At 39.3% G+C, this 21,011-nt stretch overlaps 1 protein-coding gene across 3 annotated transcripts in view; it reads left to right on the forward strand.

Moving 5' to 3' along the window:
• The window catches only part of PCCA (propionyl-CoA carboxylase subunit alpha), a 446,563-nt gene that overhangs the window by 294,326 nt on the left and 131,226 nt on the right, over window positions 1-21,011 (forward strand). The window contains exons 20-21 of one of the 3 annotated variants that reach the window (XM_063792626.1): window positions 5,763-5,844; window positions 5,952-6,089. The exons of the other annotated variants lie outside the window; for them this stretch is intronic. Coding sequence (XP_063648696.1) covers window positions 5,763-5,844; window positions 5,952-5,998 — 129 coding nt within the window. The 3' untranslated portion in view covers window positions 5,999-6,089. Of the gene's footprint in view, window positions 1-5,762; window positions 5,845-5,951; window positions 6,090-21,011 lie in introns of those variants that run through there. 3 annotated transcript variants of the gene reach the window in all.

The following is a 21,011-nucleotide window of genomic DNA, read 5'->3' on the forward strand; positions in this document are numbered from 1 at the left end:
CCCACTACATAGCTCTACTTTAAAAAGTCAGGTAATAACAAGTGTTGGCAGGCCAGGTGCGGTGGCTCACGCCTGTAATCCCAGCACTTTGGGAGGCTGAGGCAGGCGGATCACGAGGTCAGGAGATGGAGACTGTCTTGGCTAACACAGTGAAACCCCGTCTCTACTAAAAATACAAAAACAAAATTAGCTGGGGCATGGTGGTGGGCGCCTGTAGTCCCAGCTCCTTGGGAGGCTGAGGCAGGAGAATGGCATGAACCCAGGAGGTGGAGCTTGCAGTGAGCCGAGATCGCCCCACTGCACTCCAGCCTGGGCGACAGAGCGAGACTCCGTCTCAAAAAAAAAAAAAAAAAAAAAAAAAACAACAAGTGTTGGCAAAGAGGTGGAGAAATTGAAACCTTCAAATGCTATTGGTGGGAACGTAAAAGGGTGCAGCTGCTTTGGAAAACAGGATGGCATTTCCTCAAATGGTTAAATATCTGGGTTATTCAGAACCTTGGCTCTGTTGTATCAGGAGTATTTAATCTTGAATATTTATATAAGTATTTATGTATTTCTTTATTACTATGGTGAATATATCTTACCTTTCAAATAATATTGAAGCAAGATATTTCCCTGACCCCTTTGCGGGACCGCTTTGCGACGGGGTGCCTCCTTTAATCAGCCTATAGCTCTCAACTCCTTGTGGGAGGGAGCACACGAGCGAAGGAGGCGGGAACTGTAGTGCAGGAGCACTGGAACTGACCAGCCGTTTTGGCGCCAGTGGGATCAAACTCCACTCATTTGCACCTGTTGCCTTCCACACCTCATAGGAGGGAGTGCACAGGTGAGTGGGTGCAGGAACCAGAGCAAGTGCTTTTGGGCGCCAGCAGGATCGAACTCTGTGCAGGCCCCATGGCAGCATCCAGGAGGGGTGCCTGTGACTCCCAAAGCCCCAGAGGGCATGTTACAGTGCTCTTTTAGCTCTGCTCTCCACAGGCGGCTTAAGTGTTAACAGCTCAGTTGGCCTGCGGCTGCCCTCCACCAGCGAGGGCAAAGGGCCAGTGTAACAGCCTTTTGTATCCACACACATGGCTCCTGAGCTCTTGTCTGGTGTCCAGGAAAAATGAGGTCACACGAACTAATTGAAGGATGGTAAATGCAGGAATGATTTTATTGCCGATGAAAGTGGCTCTCAGTGGGAAGAGAGGGGAGCTGAAAAGGGGACAGAGGAGGGGTAGGTGATCTTCCCCTGAAGTCCGGCTGGATTTTCTCCGAAGTTACTCCATCAAGCTGTCCCTCTGAAGTCAAGTCCCTTCTCTCCAACATTCAGCTGCTTCTCCTCTCTGCTGATTGAGTCTGGGGTCTTTATAGGCACAGGATGAGGCGGGGTGGGGCCATGGGTAGTTTAGGAAAAGGCAACATTTGAGCTGGAAAACAGGGAGAGAAGTTCTCACTTTGGGCCGCGGTCTCAGGCTTTTCAGCTTGAGGGTGAAACTTCACCAGGGACCCACACCTGTCTGCCTGGAATTTCTCTGCCTCCTGTCTCTATCATTGTATCAATATCAAACAATAGTTGTTGGCCTACATGTCAGTAATTTAAAGATGAATTAAATGGGTATATATGATAACATTTATCAGAGACCTTTAGAAACATTCATATTCTTTGGTCTACTATTTTTACTTCTAGAACATATTCCAAGCAAGCAATGAAAAATCGCTAATTCAACATATAATATTTTGTCAGGGAAAAAAATAAATTAAAGGCAGTTGGCCTTGGAGATATCCATGTAAACAATCTGTACTTATAAGGGAAGGCAGAGTTGGAAGTAATTAAAATAATGTAATAAATGCATTAACAGAGGTGTCATCAACCAGTTAAATCTATGAGAAAGAAAGGCACTCAACTGCTTGGGGGAAGGGAAGGATCTGGGGGAAGATGAAAGAAGTTCCTCTTGGGGGAGATGACTGATGAGTCACAGCTTAGAACATATTTTTTACTATATATAAGCCAGAACTTGCCTCAAAATTATTGTATAAATAAATGAGGAAAAACATTAGAATGTGGTAGCATGGGGGAGAGCACCTCAGTCCCCCAAGTAGCTGAGACTACAGGGGCATGCTACCATGTCTGGCTAATTTTTATATTTTTTGTAGTGACAGGGTTTTCGCCATGTTGCCTAGGCTGGTCTTGAACTCCTGGGTTCAAGCCATCTGCCCACCTTGGCCTCTCAAAAGTGCTGGGATTACAGGCATGAGCCACCGTGCCCAGCCTATGATTTCAAGTTTTATCCAAGCAATATTTTTTGAGAGCAATATAAGATTTGAGACTGGGTGCGTGGCTCACGCCTGTAATCCCAGCACATTGAGAGGCTAAGGCGGGAGGATCACTTGAGCCCAGGAGGTCTAGACCAGCCCTGGCAACAAAAAAAATTTTGTATGATTAGCCGGTCGTGGTGATACATGCCTGTAGCCTCAGGTACTCAGGAGGCCCAAGGGGGAAGATGCTTTGAGCCTGGGAGATTGAGGCTGCAGTGAGCCATGATTGCACCACTGCACTCTAGCCTGGGTGAGAGTGAAATCCTGGACCCCGTGTCGAAAAAAAAAATAAAGATTTGAGATAGATAAGCTTTTGTGTACAAGAGAGTTTGTGCTTTCATTTTGTTTTCTTTATAATGTTTGTTTTGGTTGATGCAAAATTGTTTCATCTTAGATGCCTGAGGTGGAGGGAGGGAATTGTTTTGTAGTATTCATATCATTGAAATTACCACCCTATATTTTTCTCCTCAAAGAAAGAATATGGTGATGAACTAAGAATAAAAAATAATAACCACATATGGATGCATAATAAGAAATAATTATATACTCATTGTTTGACGTTTTCCTTCTCTGCTATAACTCACCCTTTTTCCTTTGTTCTACCACCATATGTTTTGTTCTGGATTTCTTGACTAACAAAACATTCCACCATAGTTTATTTTAATATTTAAAGAGCACTTTGAAAGTTTGATTTTTTTTTTTTTTTTTTTTTTTTTTTTTTTTTTTTGAGACAGAGCTCACTCTGTTGCCCAGGCAGGAGTGCAGAGGCACAATCTTGGCTCCCTGCAACTTCCACCTCCCACGTTCAAGTTATTCTCATGGCTCAGCTTCCTGAGTAGCTGGGATTACAGGCACGTGCCACCACGCCTGGTTAATTTTTGTAGTTTAAGTAGAGATGGGGTTTCACCCTGTTGGCCAGGCTGATCTCGAACTCCTCACCTCAGGTGATCTGCCTGCTTCAGCCTCCCAAAGTTTTGGGATTACAGGCGTGAACCACTGTGCCTGGCCAAAAATTCAATTTTAAGTAAATCTGTTTAAATGTTTTTGTGTAACGTTTTCATAAAAATGAAAAATTCGATGAACTTAGAATATACCAAGAATCTTCTGCACAAAATAACTTGTGTTCTCAAATAGTAATATAAAGAATCTGTAATGTATCTTCATTAAGAATTTATACATGCATTTTACATCATAATCTCTTTTACTTTTATTCTATGAATAGAGCATAATACTAAATTATGAAGTTACTGGAATTTTTATAGGCACATGATAAGAATCGTGGTTCTTTTAAAGAGTTAATTTTGGAACATCCTTTGTTCAAAAAATAGAACATTATTATATCTATTCTTTTGCCTCTATTGTCAGTTTTTAGGATAGGCTTTTAATCTTGAACATGAAAAGGACATCAGTAAACAAGGTGAGTTAACTATTACATTTAAGCCTATTATAGGCTTTTAGTTTAAAAATTACCTATGGCTTAAATACAGAGAAGGCAGACAGAAAAAGAACCTTTTTTTCCCTGAGCATTTTAAAGAGAATACTACAGTACCATTAGGGGTTTATAATAAAGGACTATAATTCTATTTAGAAAACTGACTTACAGTACATGACAAATGATAGAAAATTGAGGTAAGTTTTTTGAAGTCATATTTTATATTTATTTTTTATTTTTCATTAATTTGTCTTTTGCCAGAATTAAATGTTATGATCATTAAACTACTTCTCTTCTTAGGTAATTTTTTCACTTAGTCTTTCTACCCCTCTACCTTTAAAAAGTATACTGAACAAAGCAGCAAAAGATATTCTATTTGAGGAAAATACCTTATTTTCTGTCAATAGTTTTTTAAAATTAAAACATAATGCATAAACATAGAAATTCTTTCACATTGGCAAGAACTTTTTCCTTGATAAAATTATTTTTCCATTTGAAAAATTATTAGGATAATAAGTCAAGATAATGCTTAAAAATGTAAAAATTTTCTGCAAAGAATGTAAAACTGTCGTAAGTGAAGCCAACAGGTAAGCCGAAAAACCAGAGAGAAAATTTGCAATTCATTTTAGTCACAAAATAAGGGATGCCCTTCATATATACAGAATTCTTACAAATCAATATGAAAATGAACAAAAGCCCTGGTAAAAAAATACTCAGAGACAGTTTATAGCAAAGGACATGTGGCTGCTGCACATATGATAAAAAGTGCTAAAAGCCACACACACATTCAAGTGAAAATCACGATGAGATACGATTTTCCATGCACATTTTGGCAAAAATGAAAAATGTGTTAATTCCGTTTTGTTTTGATTTTATTTATTTATTTTTTTTGAGACCAGGTCTTGCTCTGTTGCCCAGGCCGGAGTGCAGTGGCATGATCACGGCTGACTGCAACATCGGCCTCCTAGGCTCCAGTGATCCTCCCACCTCAGGCTCCCGAATAGCTGTATAGCCTGAACAGTCAGCATGCCCAGCTCCTTTTTGTATTTTTTGTAGAGACAGCGTTTCACTATGTTGCCCAGGCTGGTCTCGAACTCCTGGGCTGAAACAATCCACCTGCCTTGGCCTTCCAAAGTGCTGCAATTATAGGCATGAGCCACTGCACCTGGCCTCTTCCTATGATTGTAGAAACGTAAGCTCTCAAACGCTGGTGGGAGTATAAATTGATATAACAACTTGCAATTTGACAAAATGAATTTATACTGTGTGTTATGTCCACATGTAGGAGATGTGCAAGAATAGTCATGTTAGTATTATTTGTTACAGCAGAAGACTGGAAAGAACTAGCAAAAGGTAGTGAAAAGGTAGCTGACTCCAAAAGTTTTGCTTAGGGTTCCAGAGTTCGTAGTAATTTCATTTGTCCTAAAACATCACAGGACTATTTTAAAGAATAGTATGTTTCTCCCTGCTATTGGTTTAAGGAAGAATGTCTAAAAGTAACTTACTGTACCAGTGTAACATGGTATCAAACTGCCTGTCAGACTGGAATAGTTAAATAAATATGATACATTCATGACATTGAAATACTGTGCAGCCTTTAAAAAGTTGAGAGTGTCTTCTATGTGATGATTTCTTTTTTTTTTTTTTAAGACGGAATCTCGCTCTGTAGCCCAGGTTGGGGTGCTGGGGTGCTGGGGTGCAGTGGCGCGATCTCAGCTCACTGCAAGCTCCGCCTCCCAGGTTCACGCCATTCTCCTGCCTCAGCCTCCTGAGTAGCTGGGACTACAGACGCCTGCCACCATGCCCGGCTAATTTTTTGTATTTTTAATACAGACGTGGTTTCACTGTGTTAGCCAGGATGGTCTCCATCTCCTGACCTCGTGATCCACCTGCCTCGGCTTCCCAAGGTGCTGGGATTACAGGTGTGAGCCACCGCGCCCAGCTCTGTGTGCTGCTTTATCAAGTGACAGAGGCAAACGACATTCATTGGCATAAAAAAGAATGTGTGTGTTTGTGCTTGTGATATCCACAGAATATCTTTGGAAGGAGCCACAAGAAACTGGGACCCATGGTTGCCTGTGAGTTGGGGAGCTGCAGGGCTGACTCCATAACAAGTGAGAAGGATACATCTCTTAGATCATATCTTTTTAGTGTTTTTTGAATTTTGAACCCTACATGTGTATTACCTATTTTTTTAAAAAAACATTTCAAAATTGTGCAGTGGAAGGGTCTGTAAGATGGAGCAGTGTTGAAATAATGGAGCCTTAATTACCTTTCAAGAAACTTCTGCAGTGACTTGGCCATCCAGGGAAGCAATCAGACAAGCAGCTGGCTCATTAAATGGAGAGTGCTGGTCCCACAGGTGTAAGTACACAAAACGCAATCACTGAAATTCTTTGGCTAGCACTTCCAACTCGGAGACAGTTGCTGGAGATCACTTAATAGGCTCTGGTTACAGGTTAATCTAATCTGAATTAAGAAATTGGAAAAAGCAAAGAAAGAGCAGTAACATAGGTCAGAGTAAGGAAGCTGAGTCCGAGCAGTTCCTCCACAGCCTCCTGTTTCCCCTTCTGTAGGTGTATGAACTACCCAGAGAGATTACTGTGAATGTAGAATAGTTGGAGAGATGTGTTTCCCAATAGCAAAAGGCAGTGTAAAGGTAGTTCACTCCAAAAGTTTTGCTTAGGGTTCCAGAGCTCGTAGTAATTTCACTTGTCCTAAGACATCACAAGGCATAGAGAACAGTATGTTTTTCCTTACTCTTGGTTTAAGCAAGAACATCCAAAAGTAACCTGACGTACCAATGTGACTCCTTATCCCAAGCTAAAGAATATCCTTTCAAGGCAAATTCATCCAAATCAGCTTGACATCTGATGGGAGGGGGTTGGATAAACAAGGTTGTAGAGAAATCAAGTCTGAAGAGTAACCTTGCACCGCTTGATCTGTTTACTTTTTAAATGCAGGCTTGTTCAGTGGGTATCGCACTCTACTTTTGAAACATAGGACTAAATTTTCACGAAAATGTGAAGATCCTGCCCGTGTACTCTGGAAAATTGCTTGTCTGATTGGGTGCACAGCTGCACCTGTACCCTCTTGAATGACTCAGTCATGTTGTGCTCAAGGGCCAAGTAACTTGTTATGGTGCTAAGTGAAGAACAAAAATATATAAAATTCAGTTACTTTGGCAATGAAAAACACTGAATGGTATTGGTTGTTATATTACAGTTGGCAAATACTGTAATTAAGACTTCAAGTGATTTTTAACATTAGCCCTGGATTCACTTTCTGAAGAATTTTATTTAGAATAAATAAAATTATTTTATTTTCAGCGTTGATACCAGATAGTCACCTTTAGTTCAGTTCAGTTTTATAAATCTTTATAAAATATTTATAGTAGTCAAGGAGCCTGTTACGGGTGCTGGTCAGGTTTCTGCAACAACAAAAAGTAAATTAAAGTTGGCTGGGTACAGTGGCTCATGCCTATAAGCCCAACAGTTTAAGAGGCTGAGGCAGGAGGATTGCTTGAGCCCAGGAGTTGGAGACCAGCCTGGGCAACATAGTGAGACCCTGTCTCTACAAAAAAAAATTAGCCAGGCATGGTGGCACATGTCTGTGGTCCCAGCTACTCAGGAGGCTAAGGTGGGAGGATCAAGTGAGCCTGGGAGGTCAAGGCTGCAGTGAGCTGTGATCGTGCCACCGCACTTTAGCCTGGGCAACAGAGTGAGACCCCATCTCAAAACAAACAAAAAATGTAAAACTCACAAATTTAAAAAATAAAGTTTTAAGACCAGGCGCAATGGCTCACGCCTATAATCCCAGCACTTTGGGAGGCTGAGGTGGGCAGATCACCTGAGATCAGGAGTTGGAGACCAACCTGGCCAACATGGTGAAACCCCGTCTCTACTAAAGATGCAAAAATTAGCCAGGTGTGGTGGTGGTCACCTGTAGTCCCAGCTACTTGGGAGGCTGAGGCGGAGAATCGCTTGAACCTGGGAGGTGGAGGTTGCAGTGAGCCAAGATTGCAACATTGGACTCCAGCCTGGGTGACAAGAGTGAAACTCCGTTTTAAAAACTAAAAATAATTAAAAAGTTTTAAAATTCACTTTGGTATGATATTTTGACCCCTCAAAGTTGTTTATAAATAGAATGAACAGTGGAGCCATCTGTTAAAATGCCTTGGCTGAGTGACTCAGCTAGTAGATGAATTTTGACATATTTATAGCAGCATGCATTGATCATTTTAGTTGTAATATAACAGCTGTTTATTGAGTACCTTTTATGACATAGGTCCTGGAGAACCAGTGGTAATCAAAAGAGATGATACATCTGACTTCTCACAGTGTCATATGTTGAGGGGGACAGGGATGAAGGCTGTGTCAGTGAAGGAGGAAAATTGAGTGGTAACAGGGAGGGCAGGTGCTGTGGTGAGCATGTATGTAGCGGAGGCCCCGAACTGAACACGGAGGTGGTTAGGGGAGGCTTAGGAAGGAAATACTGGCCAGGCTGAGACCTACACAGGAGGTTTGGGGGAGGGTAGGGGAAGGAGTCAGAGTTTGAAGGCCTACATAAAAAGTAGATACAGCTATAAAGAACGAGATCGTGTCCTTTGTAGGGACATGGATGGAGCTGGAAGTCATTATCCTTAGGAAACTAATGCAGGAACAGAAAACAAAATGCCTCATGTTCACACTTATAAGTGGGAGCTAAATAACAAGAACACATGGACACAAGGGAACAACACACTGGCGCCTACCAAAGGGTGGAGGGAGAAGATCAGGAAAAATAATGGATACTAGGCTTAATACCTAGGTGATGAAATAATCTGTACAAGAAACCCTCATAACACAAGTGTACCTGTGTAACAAACCTGCACATGTATCCCTGAATGTAAAATAGAAGTTAAAGAAAAACACACACACACCAAAAAAAAGTAGAAAGAGAACTAAGAAAGTTATTTGTGTCTGAAGCAAGAGAGAAGTTGTGTATGACTGCAGCACAGAAAGCTTGAAGTGTGGGACCTGGTGGCAGGCAGGGAAGGGGAAACGAGTGGTGAGATGGGAGGGGCAGGCCCCAGGGGAAGCAGCTGGGACCCGGCCATGTGAAAGTGCCAGCCCTGAACCTGGTCTGGATGTGTCTGGAGTGCAGTGGAGAGCCACAGAAGGCTTGCCTGCAGGGAGTCGGACAGAGTTGCCTGTTTGGGAGATCACTCTGCTTCATGATGGAGAATAGGTTTGGAGAGGCAAGACTGGAGGAAGAGGGCCTGCTAGAAGCAGTCATGCAGGTGGGTGCTGTGAGCCTCAGCGGCAAGTATTTTGGAGAAAAAATGGATCAACATGGACGAGATTTAAGATGTAGAATTAACCGTGCATTTATTGAGCAGTAATAATATTAGCTAATATATATTGCATATTTAATATGTGTCAAGCACTGTTCTAAGTGATCCACATGCAATATGTTATTTAACAACAATTGTAGTCAACATGTACAATCTACTTTCATTTCTATTCCAATCCTATAAAGCATAAGTACTATTATTAGTCCTATTTTTAAGTATAAGGAAATTGAAGCATAGAGAGGTTACGTCTAGAGAAATAGGAAGACAATTTCAGACATAATTTTGAAGGGATCTGTGAGATACACAAGTGGAGATGTTTCCTGGGTCATTGCATGTGAGGTTCTGTGGCCCAGGAGAGAGTTTGGGGGAGATTTGGTCTCCAGTAGTATAAATGGCAGTTGAACACGGGGTTGAATTGAGGAGAAAGTAGAAGAGGGAAGAGGACCAAGAAAGATGAAACCTTGAGGTACGCTAAAGATTTAAAGGATGGGCAGAGGAAGAAGAATCAGCAAAGGATACTGAAGAGGAGCAATGAAAGAGACTGTGTCAGAAAACCCAAGAAGTTGTGTTGTTTCAGAATTTAAAGGAAGAGGCTGTTTTAAGAAGATGAGGTCAATGATGCCAGTGAATATAAGAAGTCATGTTAAAACAAAAAAAACAACTAAGGCTGAGATTTATCCATTGGATTTAGTGAAAATAATTGAGAACAATTTCAGTGTTGTAATGGGGCCAGAAATGAAATTGTGGTGAGTTCAGACATTGAGATATGCGGACAAGTGGAATGAATGACTCTTCTTCTAAAGGCATGGTCGTTAAGAGTGGGCCATGGTGTTGAGGGGATTGACTTTTTAAAGGTTTAATAAATTCTTAAGTGCTGATAACAGGTGCCAGAAGAAGGGAATTTTTGATGACTAAAGAATAAGGAGAAAAAGAAGAACTAGGAGAAGGGCCTCTGTGCTTTTTTTTTTTTTTTTTTTTTTGAAATGGAATCTTGCTCTGTCACCCAGGCTGGAGTGCAGTGGCACGATCTTGGCTCACTGCAACCTCCACCTCCCGAGTTCAAGTGATTCTCCTGCCTCAGCCTCCCAAGGAGCTGGGACTACAGGCGCACGCCACCACGCCCAGCTAATTTTTGTATTTTTAGTAGAGATGGAGTTTCACCATGTTGGCCAGGATAGTCTTGATCTCTTGACCTTATGAACCACCACACCCAGCCTCTGTTCCATTTTTATATGAAAGGACAAAGGAGCGGGTGGAGATGAAGGGAGAGTTGGTGACTTATTCACCTGTGATGGCTGCTGTGGGGGAAGAGGTGAGGTGAGACTGGGAGGAGTTGATTATGGCATTAGAAATTGGAAGTACGTGGAATGTTGTTGAGGCTGGGAGCAAGAATTGACTTAAACACAACAGAAGGGCTAGGCTAACCAAGCTTCCATTTGAAGTCGTGGAGCAGGAGTTGATGGGGTATCAATCCATGTGGTCAGATAGCGCAAGGCAGCTCTGCATGTCCAGGAGGCCAGGACACAGGGAGGCTAGGCGGAGAGGTGCCAGTGAGGGAGGTGGAGATGGGCAGATCCTGAAGGGCCTTTAAACTATGGGTTTTGATTTTATTGTGACGTTATTCATTATCTAGCCAGCTTTTATAGGAGCAGTTTATAAAGTATGTTCTAGGGAATACTATTGATCAACAGGTTTTTCAAAAGTCTAAATTGTGTTCAAATTGGTATCTTGTGAGAATTAATAGAATACATATTTAGATCACTTTCATAAATAAATACATTAACATATTTTCAGTAAACTCATATTTGATATCTAATCAAATTCTTTTAGTCATGAATTCGAATGAGAGGTTTTTTGGGTTATTGTTACTGTTTGTTTTGTCTTCTGTGTTTTTATATTTGGAAGCAGAATTAGCTTTTGGTCTCTTAAGTGACCCCTTAGTCACTTGCTGTCGTATCATGGTGTTCATTTCCATCATTGTGCTTATCATGCACTTGAGTTCTCGTGTTTATTTCTTTGTCCACTTGTTTAATTTCAGCCTCTTCACACTAAAATAGGAGCTTTGTAAAGGCAAGGACCTAGTCTTGTTCACTGTCACACTTCTTGTACTTCTCAGGAAATATTCATTGGGGGCAGGGTAGAGGAGCTGGGGGGGGGGAAGGAAGGAAGGAAGAAAGAGAACAGTGAAGCGAGAAGGAAGGAGTTCAAAAAACTGCTTCCCTAGTGGTCATGGAAACTCTTTAATAAATTAGAATGTTGTCTCCAAAAAATACAGGCAAATTGCGTTGACAATTGCCTTTCATACACCTTAAAAAACTAGTTACATAATGGGATATCAAAATTCAGTCAATGTGTTTGCTAGTTTAATTTGTTGTGATTAAAGAAAACAATGATTTTATTTATAAATTTAGCACCTAGGAAATATGATTTCAAATATCAAAGCATAGGCATTTTTTACTCTTTTTAAAATTGAAGGGTCAACAAAATCTGCCTTATTCTTCACAGTTTTTTCTCTGTCAGTAATGTAGCAGTGTGTTAATTTCCAGAAATTTATTCTCTTCTATAAAATTTCCTGTGACCTGAAAACTTTTGAATTGGAGTTAATTTACCAAACTGTCATGGAATGCCTGAAATTTCCTTGGGGCAGAGGAGGTAGCAGAGAGGTGGTAAGTTACCATGTTTCCATTGTGTGAATAACTGATAAGTGGGATTCCAAACAGAATCCATGTAGCGTTTTAATGAATTCACATTTGGAGAAAAAAGTCACAGACTTTCAAAACTTACAGGAATTTGGCTGTCCTAGGGCAACTCCTCACTTAACAGCAAGAGGGGATGAGAAGGTTGAGTGACTCACCCAGGGAAGAGTGACTCACCCAGGGAAGGTCAAGTGACTCACCCAAGGTTACTTGGTAAGTAAAGAGAGAAGCCAGAAGCCTGGGGCCTCCTGACGGCTCCTGCTTCTCTTTTTACTAAGGTCTTCTGCCATGGGAAGAAACTCTGAATGTTAGCAACCATCTGGATGGTGTTAGTTGTATGTCTCTCTATGTATGTTGAAAACAAAATGTTGAAGAATTGAATTTCTCCTGCTTATGGATTGTGTCACATTTAATAGCGTTCTTTAAGAAAAAAACACGATTGCTCAATATGATTATATGAGCTCACCATAACCAATGACAGGCAGAAAATCCTGGGAGGATAGACACTAACACCACATTATCCTGTTGGGATAATATCCCAAATTCTGAATATAACTTTCTTCTACCACTTTAAAGGCCAAAAAATGGCTGTTAAATGGAGTATTTTTGTACCAAGTTTTAAAAGTTTTCAGCAGCTTCTTCTGCTGGCTTTTATTAACTACTGAAGAGTCTTTTTTTGTTGTTTTGTTTTTTTGAGATGGAGTCACGCTCTGTCACCCAGGCTGGATTGCAATGGCACGATCTCAGCGCACTGCAACCTCTGCCTCCCAGGTTCAAGCGATTCTCCTGCCTCAGCCTCCCTAGTAGCTGGGTTTACAGGTGCCCGCCACCACGCCTGGCTAATTTTTGTATTTTTAGAAGAGATGTGGTTTCACCATGTTGGTCAGGCTGGTCTTGAACTCTTGATTTCATGATCTGTACACCTTGGGCTCCCAAAGTGTTGGGATTACAGGCATGAGTCACCGCACCCTGCCTACTCAAGAGCCTTAATTGAACATCAAAATCCTGGTTTTGTTTATAAGGAAAAAAAGTTAATGGTGCAACTAGGACTAATTCTTTGATTACTTTTTTAACCAGTTCTACTTAGCAAGTATATGAAACACATTAAAGACTGGTGGATCTGTTTTGTTTTTGTTTTGAGATCAGGTAGAAGATCTACAAAACTAGTTGGAGGCTGGAAAGAAATTTCAGATAGTGATACGTAGAAATGTTCTGCCTTAACTCTGAATTTTTAGTCATGAAATAGTGCAAACTCTTAACATTACTTTTGTGGAGCTTTGTAGTCCATAAAAATAACATTGTTGTAGAGCCTCTGTATGCGTCAGCTGTGACTGAGTGTTTTGATGTCTTAGCAAAAGGCAGAGGAGTGCTTTCCTTTGAAATGTGTGAGGCGGTTTGAGATGCAGCTTCTCAGATGGATTTAATTAGTCCTTCGTAGAACTGGATGTCCGTTTGTTGCAACTGAATTCTCATTTCATTCACCCATAACTAGAAACACCTCGCTTCAAACGGGTTTCTTCAAAGAAAGAGGGGTTTAGGGTTCTATGTTGTACTGCTTTTTGATGTTGGTTTCCCTTTAACTGAGAAGACCTTATGTTTATACAACTGTTATTATTAAGAAAACACAGCTTTCTTCAGCGAGGTTCCTTTTGCATTAGCACTGGTTCTTGGTGGCAGTCAGAGGTCTGTGGAATGGATCTCTGTCAGACTATCACAGCAGCTGTGTGTTTGCAGATTTTGCTTATGAGAGGCATGAACTGAAAATAGGCATAAACTTGAGTAATTCCCTAAACCCAAAAGTATAAGATAAAAACCAGTAACTGAATCTGGTAACAGGGTAGTTGTTTGTTTCAGAAGCTTATATTAACCACAAAAACAAAGTGAATCAACTAACAAGGGTTACCATGACCCAAATAGTAATTGCATTTTGATTCACTTTGCCTACAGTGCACAGGTCAGGTCTGCTTCTCAATAAATATGTTGAAAGAATGAAATATATCCTTCATAGTAAAATTATGTTTTTTTTAAAAAAAAGTCCTACTACTAATATTTTTAAAATTATCCCTAAACCTTCACATTTCATTAGAATAGCTACTTCAATTTACTCTGAAAAAACTGCTTTCTTCTCTTTCCAGTTTGTGTGTCCAGGGTCTGACATGCTCCATCATCAAGGCAGCTTTTATCTTCTGTGTCCGTGATTCTAATTACATTTCAGGGGGTTGTGATCTCTCCCAGAATCCGGTTCATGCATTGTGTTTAGGATGAAATGCTTGAGGGGTTTTGGGGCTGTACACTCATGGGCACAGGTTTGCATATCTAAAACTTTCTTTGCTCTAACATCCTGATTTGTATAAAAATCCTAAAAGCAAATTTCAGACTTCTAATTATTCTTTGCCTTTAAGGAAAGACAAAATTAATTTAGACTGTTCAAGCTTAAAATTATCCCAAAGCCACAGATCACACTGAAAACACATAGTAATATAGCCCACAAATTATTTTGGTGTCTTGTTTCCATATTCCATCCAAGAGTCTGTAGAATCTGTAGGCTTATATTTCTGTCTTGTTTCTTAGCCATAACTGATCTTTTCCATCTTATTCACCAGACTCAGCACTGCATAACTGGCAATTTCTGAAACTCAGTGGCCAGGGATATACCACCATTGAAGAGATTAAAAATAATCAACAAAGGCTTAAAAAGTTTAAAAAATGTATTTGGAGCAATAATAGCAATAGGTCAGAAAAAGATTTCACGGAAAGGGCCAATATACAATTAGGTTTCCATCTCTGTATTCTTGATTGTGTGTTTTATGTCTTGTGACTATCTTGTGGAGTTCCTAATTTTAAAAGAATTATGGGTGTGGCTCAGGAATATTTTATTACATTTGTGTAAATTAAATAATTTTTTAAAATTATGGATGTGATTTAAATATTCTTTTAGTGGTTCTGCCTTTGGTACAGTGTTCCATGATTTTGTAATGTTTTTATTTGTTGAAAAAGCTCTAAAAATCTTCGTAGAAATATAGAATCTCAGAAGGCAGAACATTTGGTAATTATCTTTTATATCAATTTGCAAGACAACTTGTTAGGGAGCCCTATTTCTAGTAGTTGAAGTTAATAAGTAACAAATCACAGCGATCATGTTTTTTATCATGCAGAGTGGGCAGTCTTATAAAAAAGAAACGTCAGTCTTTTTGGATATAGGGACACAAGCAATCATAGTTTTCCTCTATTATCTTTAGTTTGTAAAAATCAACCTATCTACCATCAGCATTTACCCACAAGGTTTAGTTTGGAGTTACCTAAGGGGATGGTAGAGAAGCAATAATGTAACGTTATGCTGAAAACAATAGTCTCTGAAGATAGAGAAACCTCTGTCACTCACCAGTTGTGTAAAGTTGGAAAAGTTACTTAGCCTCCCTGAACCACTGCAGCAGTGGTGTTTATCTGAATGTTGGCATAGAGGAAAACCAAGGGTCACGAGGCAGGTGGACTTGAGTTTAAATACCAATCCTGAACCTGCTGGCTGTGGAATCCAGCAGAAGTTAGTTATCTTTTCTTAGCCTTAGTTTTCCTTATCTGTAGAATAGGGATAGTATTCTCCAGGGTTTTTGTAAAAATTAAATGAGATTTTATATAAAGGCTCTAGTATAGTGGCTGATGTAATTAGCACCCCAGAAATGATTTCTCTTCCCTCTAAAACATGGATATTTTGCTTTTTAAAAGAAGCTAAAGTAGCTTTTACTTTGCAAGCAGTTCTTTTCCATTGTATGAAAAATTCTTGGAAAGTTTTAAAAATAAGACAAAAGGGAGCCACAGTGGCCCAGGCCTGTGGTCCTGGCACATAAGCAGCCGAGGCTAGGCGTTCGAGGCCAGCCTGGGCAATATAGAAACCTCTTATCTATGTAATAAAAATAAGACAAAAAATAAAATGTGCCAACATATATTAGCAAGGTTTGTCAGTACTGATTAATATTTTTACATTCTAATATTCTTTGTTAGAATTGTATTTATTTTATGAAGCCCCTTTTGAATCTACAGCAGACTACCTGGGAAGTAGTTATAGAGGTCATCATCGTGTCTTGGTGATTCACTTTGGGAAATTTTGTTGAGTGAGGCTGGTGAACCTAGAAAGCTGCTCCTTCTGCCTCCCCATTTCTGTCCCCAAGGCCCTGCTGTGGTTCAAAAGCCCATATAAACCTGCAGTTTCCCTTTCTTCCACGATAGGGTGCACCTACACTGTTAGGGTATGGGGCCGACTGGCTCCTGCCCTGTGGGAGGTTTGATCCTTGTCCATTTAGAGGCCCTTCCTTATTCATGGACACTCTACTGAGTGTCTGTTGCAAACTCCCTGGTATAAACCCCAGATGTCATGGATTTACCACACTAATTATTAGAGTGGCCATTATTTGCAATAAAATAATGACCCTTGCCATTGTGTTTTCCTACCAAATAAACTTACTGACAAGTATCTGCATTGGCTGGGTCGAGATGTCATCAAATCAGCCTAGGTTTGGATGTGCTGTTTTGCTAGCTGTAGACCCTTGAGCAATTATGTAACTTCTCTGAGTGTCAGATTTGTCATCTATAAAATGTGGTTAGTAACGTCTCCATTGTAGGATCGTTCCTAGGATTCTGTGAGTGTGATGTATATTAAAATACCTGATTGATATTAGGGCCTCAGTCATGTTCCTTTCTTTGCTTTAGACTCATTTCTCTGAAAAAGTAATACGATGTTTATAGTTGGGGGAAAAAACCCAAAGAGCGTTCATAATCTGGATATTACCACTATTGAAATTTCTATTTTGATTCAGTGTTTTTTTTGAAGGTATTCTTATTTTTAAGAGAGGGAATTATAAAATATGCCATTTTCTAACTCAGTGTTTAAACCTTAAAAAAAGAGACATTTCTTGAAATGTTAAAATAAACCTATGGCTTTGAGCATGGCTGTGTGTGGCTGTATTTGCTCTTGGCCATATTTATTGTGGCAGCGTGGTAATGGGTTTATGCTTGTTTTATCGCTTGTGGTTTTTATAAAATAAAAACTGTGTTTGGCTGTGTGACTATCGTTCAGAACAAGATTAAGGAAACTAGATGGAGATTAAACATAGCACAATCTTCTGTTGTAAATAACCATAGACAAACTTGTGAGCAGCTACCAAATTCCCCAGTTGGACAAAAAGTGCTTCTTTTTAGCTTTGAAAACCTAGTGATGATGATTTGAGAACTGGCTTAAGTCTCTTTAATCATTCAGGTTCGGCGTGATTAGAAGAAGAGTTGTTTTAAATGTTTTTGTGATTAGATTTGAAACAAAGCTTAGAAGGATTTATGATTTTGTTTACAACCAGCTACGAAAAACACCAAGGAAATGTGAAAGCTGGTAGTAATGGGTGAGCTTGCTGGGAGTGGGTGTTGTTTCCAGTAGTGTAACTTAACAAAGATTGAAGGAAGCTCCGTGCCATTTTATTTCATACCACTGGTTTAGGTGCATTAATTGATATTTTAACCAAAATTTTAATCTAAATCCAGTCTTTTAGGTTCAACCTATTCCACTGGGTTTTAAATGATCATATATGCATACCACAGCACATCGCACATTGAGAACGTTACCTCAGTGGGAAGGTTGTTTCATTCTTGGTTGAGTATAGCATTCCAGCTTGTAATTAAGCTGCAATACAAAAAATATACGCACTTACTAGAAGGATATTCTTGCTAGCATTCTGTATGTATCATTTGCTTATTCAAGCATATAAAACTTCAACAAGAGGAGGTAATTTTGCTTAGATTTCTTGATTTGAATTGTTCCGCTATTTGGCACTGGGTGGAAAAGGGAAAAAAATCATATTGAAATCATTGTTCTGTTAATGAAGTTGCTTGTCCTTTTTTGTGCCAAATTTGGCAGGTAAAATTACCATTTATTCTACTTGCTAGAGCTGGAGAATAGACTGTTGAGGAAAAGTAGCAATTTAAGTAATGACACTAGATAGAATGTGCTACATTATATACATCTCCCATACTTTTAGATATTGACATGCAATTTTTATTTCTCTTTAGTAATGCACTTTGTCTTTAACCACTGCATTACTTCCCGTAAGCTCCATCAACTGCATGCAATTTGCTTCAGTTGTGAAATTTAAAAATTTACTATTAATAATAATAAATCAAAGTGAAGCATTTTGATTCAAGAAGAAATTAAAGATTGCTGTATTTTGTTCTGGATGTTTCAGAAGTATTGTATTCTTTTTAATTCTGAATATTTAACATAAAAAAGATGAAATAGACGCATTGGTTAATTTGAAGAAATACAATCAAATTTGAGGTATTCATGTTTTTTTACATGTGAAATATGCTTCGCCTATTTATATTTGCCTTAATTTTTGTTTTGTAGAGTATAAAAGAGAAACGTTAAAGGCTTAGACAAAAATGGGAAAACATCTAAAAATATGACTAGGTAGTTTTAAAAATTACGTATTCAAATGAAATGCATAAGTTTAGCATTTGCTAAATTTGAGATATTTTATTTCATATTATTTGTAAATATATTTTTGTTTGGCGTGAATTTCTAATTCACTAAGTTTCTTATAGATTAAATTTTCCTTAGTTGTAAAACTTCAGGCTTAAAAAAAGTATTATTATTGTTACAATTTACACTATAATGGCTAAACTTGCCCCTCCTCCTTAAAAGAAATAGAAACTAATTTGCAAAAATATATTTTTTGAAAAGCCAATTGGTGAATTTGTAGACTTGTAAATGTTAATTCAGGAACAGAGTTGAGTATTGCTGGACCTTCTAACCATCACTCATTTCTTTCTGCCCACTAAACTAACTGGTAGGCAGGTGCAGATGTTACAAAATCTAACATCGCAATTGACACTAATTGGCATAGTTGTTGGCAGTCTTATCAGAAAGCAAAGGGCTGAATGGTTGAATGGGTTTAGAGAACTTGAATGGTAATAAGCATTTTTATATGCATCTTGAATTACTTTTGTGACCCAGACTAACAGGAACACTTTATTCTGACCTCATTCTTCAATGAATAGAAATTGTAGAAAGCATAATATGCAGTGTATGTGATGACTGATTGTTTTTCAGGTAACCTTTTACAGCTATCTGCTCTGTTGCCTACTTCCTCCCCCCACTACCTCCCTTCCCAGTGCTCAGAGAAACCAAAGTGCTGTAAATGTGTGGAAGAAAAAGGAGATAACAATCATTAATGAATATTGAATTAATTTATTTGAGTGGTTTGTTGCCAAAAGCTTGAGGATGTCATAAGAGTTAGGCTAAACTTAAGAAAAAGTACTCATTGAATTTATGGATGAAACAAAAGGACAACTGGGACTTGCTTCTTAATAGTCTTGGAGCAGGTGGGTGAATCAGTGGGGATATGGATGAAACAGGATTGGCTTTGAGTGGATAAGTTTTGAACTTGGGTGATGGACATATAGAGGTTTATTAAACCATCCTTTCTGTTTCTATATATGTTTGCAATTTTCCAGAACAGAAAGGTTGTTTGTTCAGTATGCGGGGTGACTTCACCCTCTGCTGTTGTCAGGTTTTTTCAATACCTGCCAGTTCCTTTCCAGGATCTGCCTTTTCTCCCCCAGTTCCTTTTATCAAAAAGTACCCATCTAAAGTGAGAACTACATCACCTGACAAGCTATTCTGTGCGCTTATGTATAAATGAGTTATTTTCTAGGCAGTGTGGATTTTAATAGGAGCTTTCTAAAGACACCACCTTAATTAAAGGAATGGCTCTTGGGTTGGGAATTATAGTGTTGGGGTGGGTGGTTGTGTCTATATGTGACTATATGTAGACCACTCTTCACACTTACAGAAGTGTTAGGTGATAATTTTAGGTGTAATATGATGATTGATCTTAGTTCTTTTTTTTTTTTTTTTTTTTTTTGAGAGTTTCGCTCTTTTGCCCAGTCTGGAGTGAAGTGGCGTGATCTCAGCTCACTGCAACCTCCACCCACTGGGTTCAAGCGATTCTTCTGCCTCAGCCCCCTGAGTAGCTGGGATTATAGGTGCCCGCCACCATGCTTGGATAATTTGTGTATTTTTAGTAGAGACGGGGTTTCACCATGTTGGCCAGGATGGTTTCGAACTCCTGATCTCAGGTGATCCACCTACCTTGGACTCCCAAAGTGCTAGGATTACAGGCGTGAGCCACCGGCATGGCCTGATCTTAGTTCTCTATGTTAGAGGTAATGCTGTCTTTTTCTTCTGTAGAAAGACTTTCCAAAAAGAAAGTGCTTTTCTTTAGGACTTTTTAGAATATGTTCAAAATACTGATCTTTGACTAAGGAGAGGAAGAGAAACCAAGATCATATTTCAGACTATTGTTTCTTTTCCCATGGTTTTGGCTTATCCCGAGAATTGACTTGACGTGTTCCCTTTTTTATTTCAAAGTAGCATTGCTTGAAATATTTTAGATTTTTTATAGCTTTCTAAGGAATTAAACTCTAAAAACACTTTAACTGTTTTTTTGTTGTTGTTCCTTGTTTGTTTGTTTGTTTTGATACAGAGTCTCGCTCTGTTGCCCAGGCTAGAGTGAAGTGGCGTGATCTTGACTCACCACAACCTCTGCCTCCTGGGTTCAAGTGATTCTCCTGCCTCAGCCTCCCAAGTAGCTGGGACTACAGGCGTGCACCACCATGCCTGGCTAATTTTTGTAGTTTTAGTAGAGATGGGGTTTCACTATGTTGGTCAGGCTGCTTTCGAACTCGTGACCTCGTGATCCACCCGCCTTGGCCTCCCAAAGTGCTGGGATTACAGGCGTGAGCCACCGTGCCCAGCCAACTGTTTTTTTGTGTTTTTTTGTTTTTTTTTAATTGTATCTTGGGAGGCCTTCATGAGTGAATGTAGCTTGCTCATTATTTTTTGTACCATTCCCAGTCATTTTCTACTCATCCCTTTCCTTACTAGTTTTCAGTTTGGCCATGTTTTGTGTACAATTTCTGGTAAGTGCTACCAAAACCAATATATATTAGACATGCTGTTTTTCAAGACTCCTGAAAAAGTGCCAATCTTACTCTCCTTTCAGTTTGGGAGCACAGTTTCACAAATAATAGAATAGTCTTACTTTGTTTGCAGAATTAGAAGGATTTATCTAACAACTTGAATAGATAATTTTTTTTTTGTAGACGTGAAAGTGAAACCTTAGTATTGGGATAGAATTTTAAGTAGCATTTTAAATTTGTTTCAAAATCTTTTCTTATTGCCTGCCTTTCATTAAATGAGCTATGGTAA

Source organism: Pan troglodytes, chromosome 14 (genome assembly GCF_028858775.2).
Source record: "Pan troglodytes isolate AG18354 chromosome 14, NHGRI_mPanTro3-v2.0_pri, whole genome shotgun sequence".
In the NCBI taxonomy this organism is placed as follows: Eukaryota; Metazoa; Chordata; class Mammalia; order Primates; family Hominidae; genus Pan; species Pan troglodytes.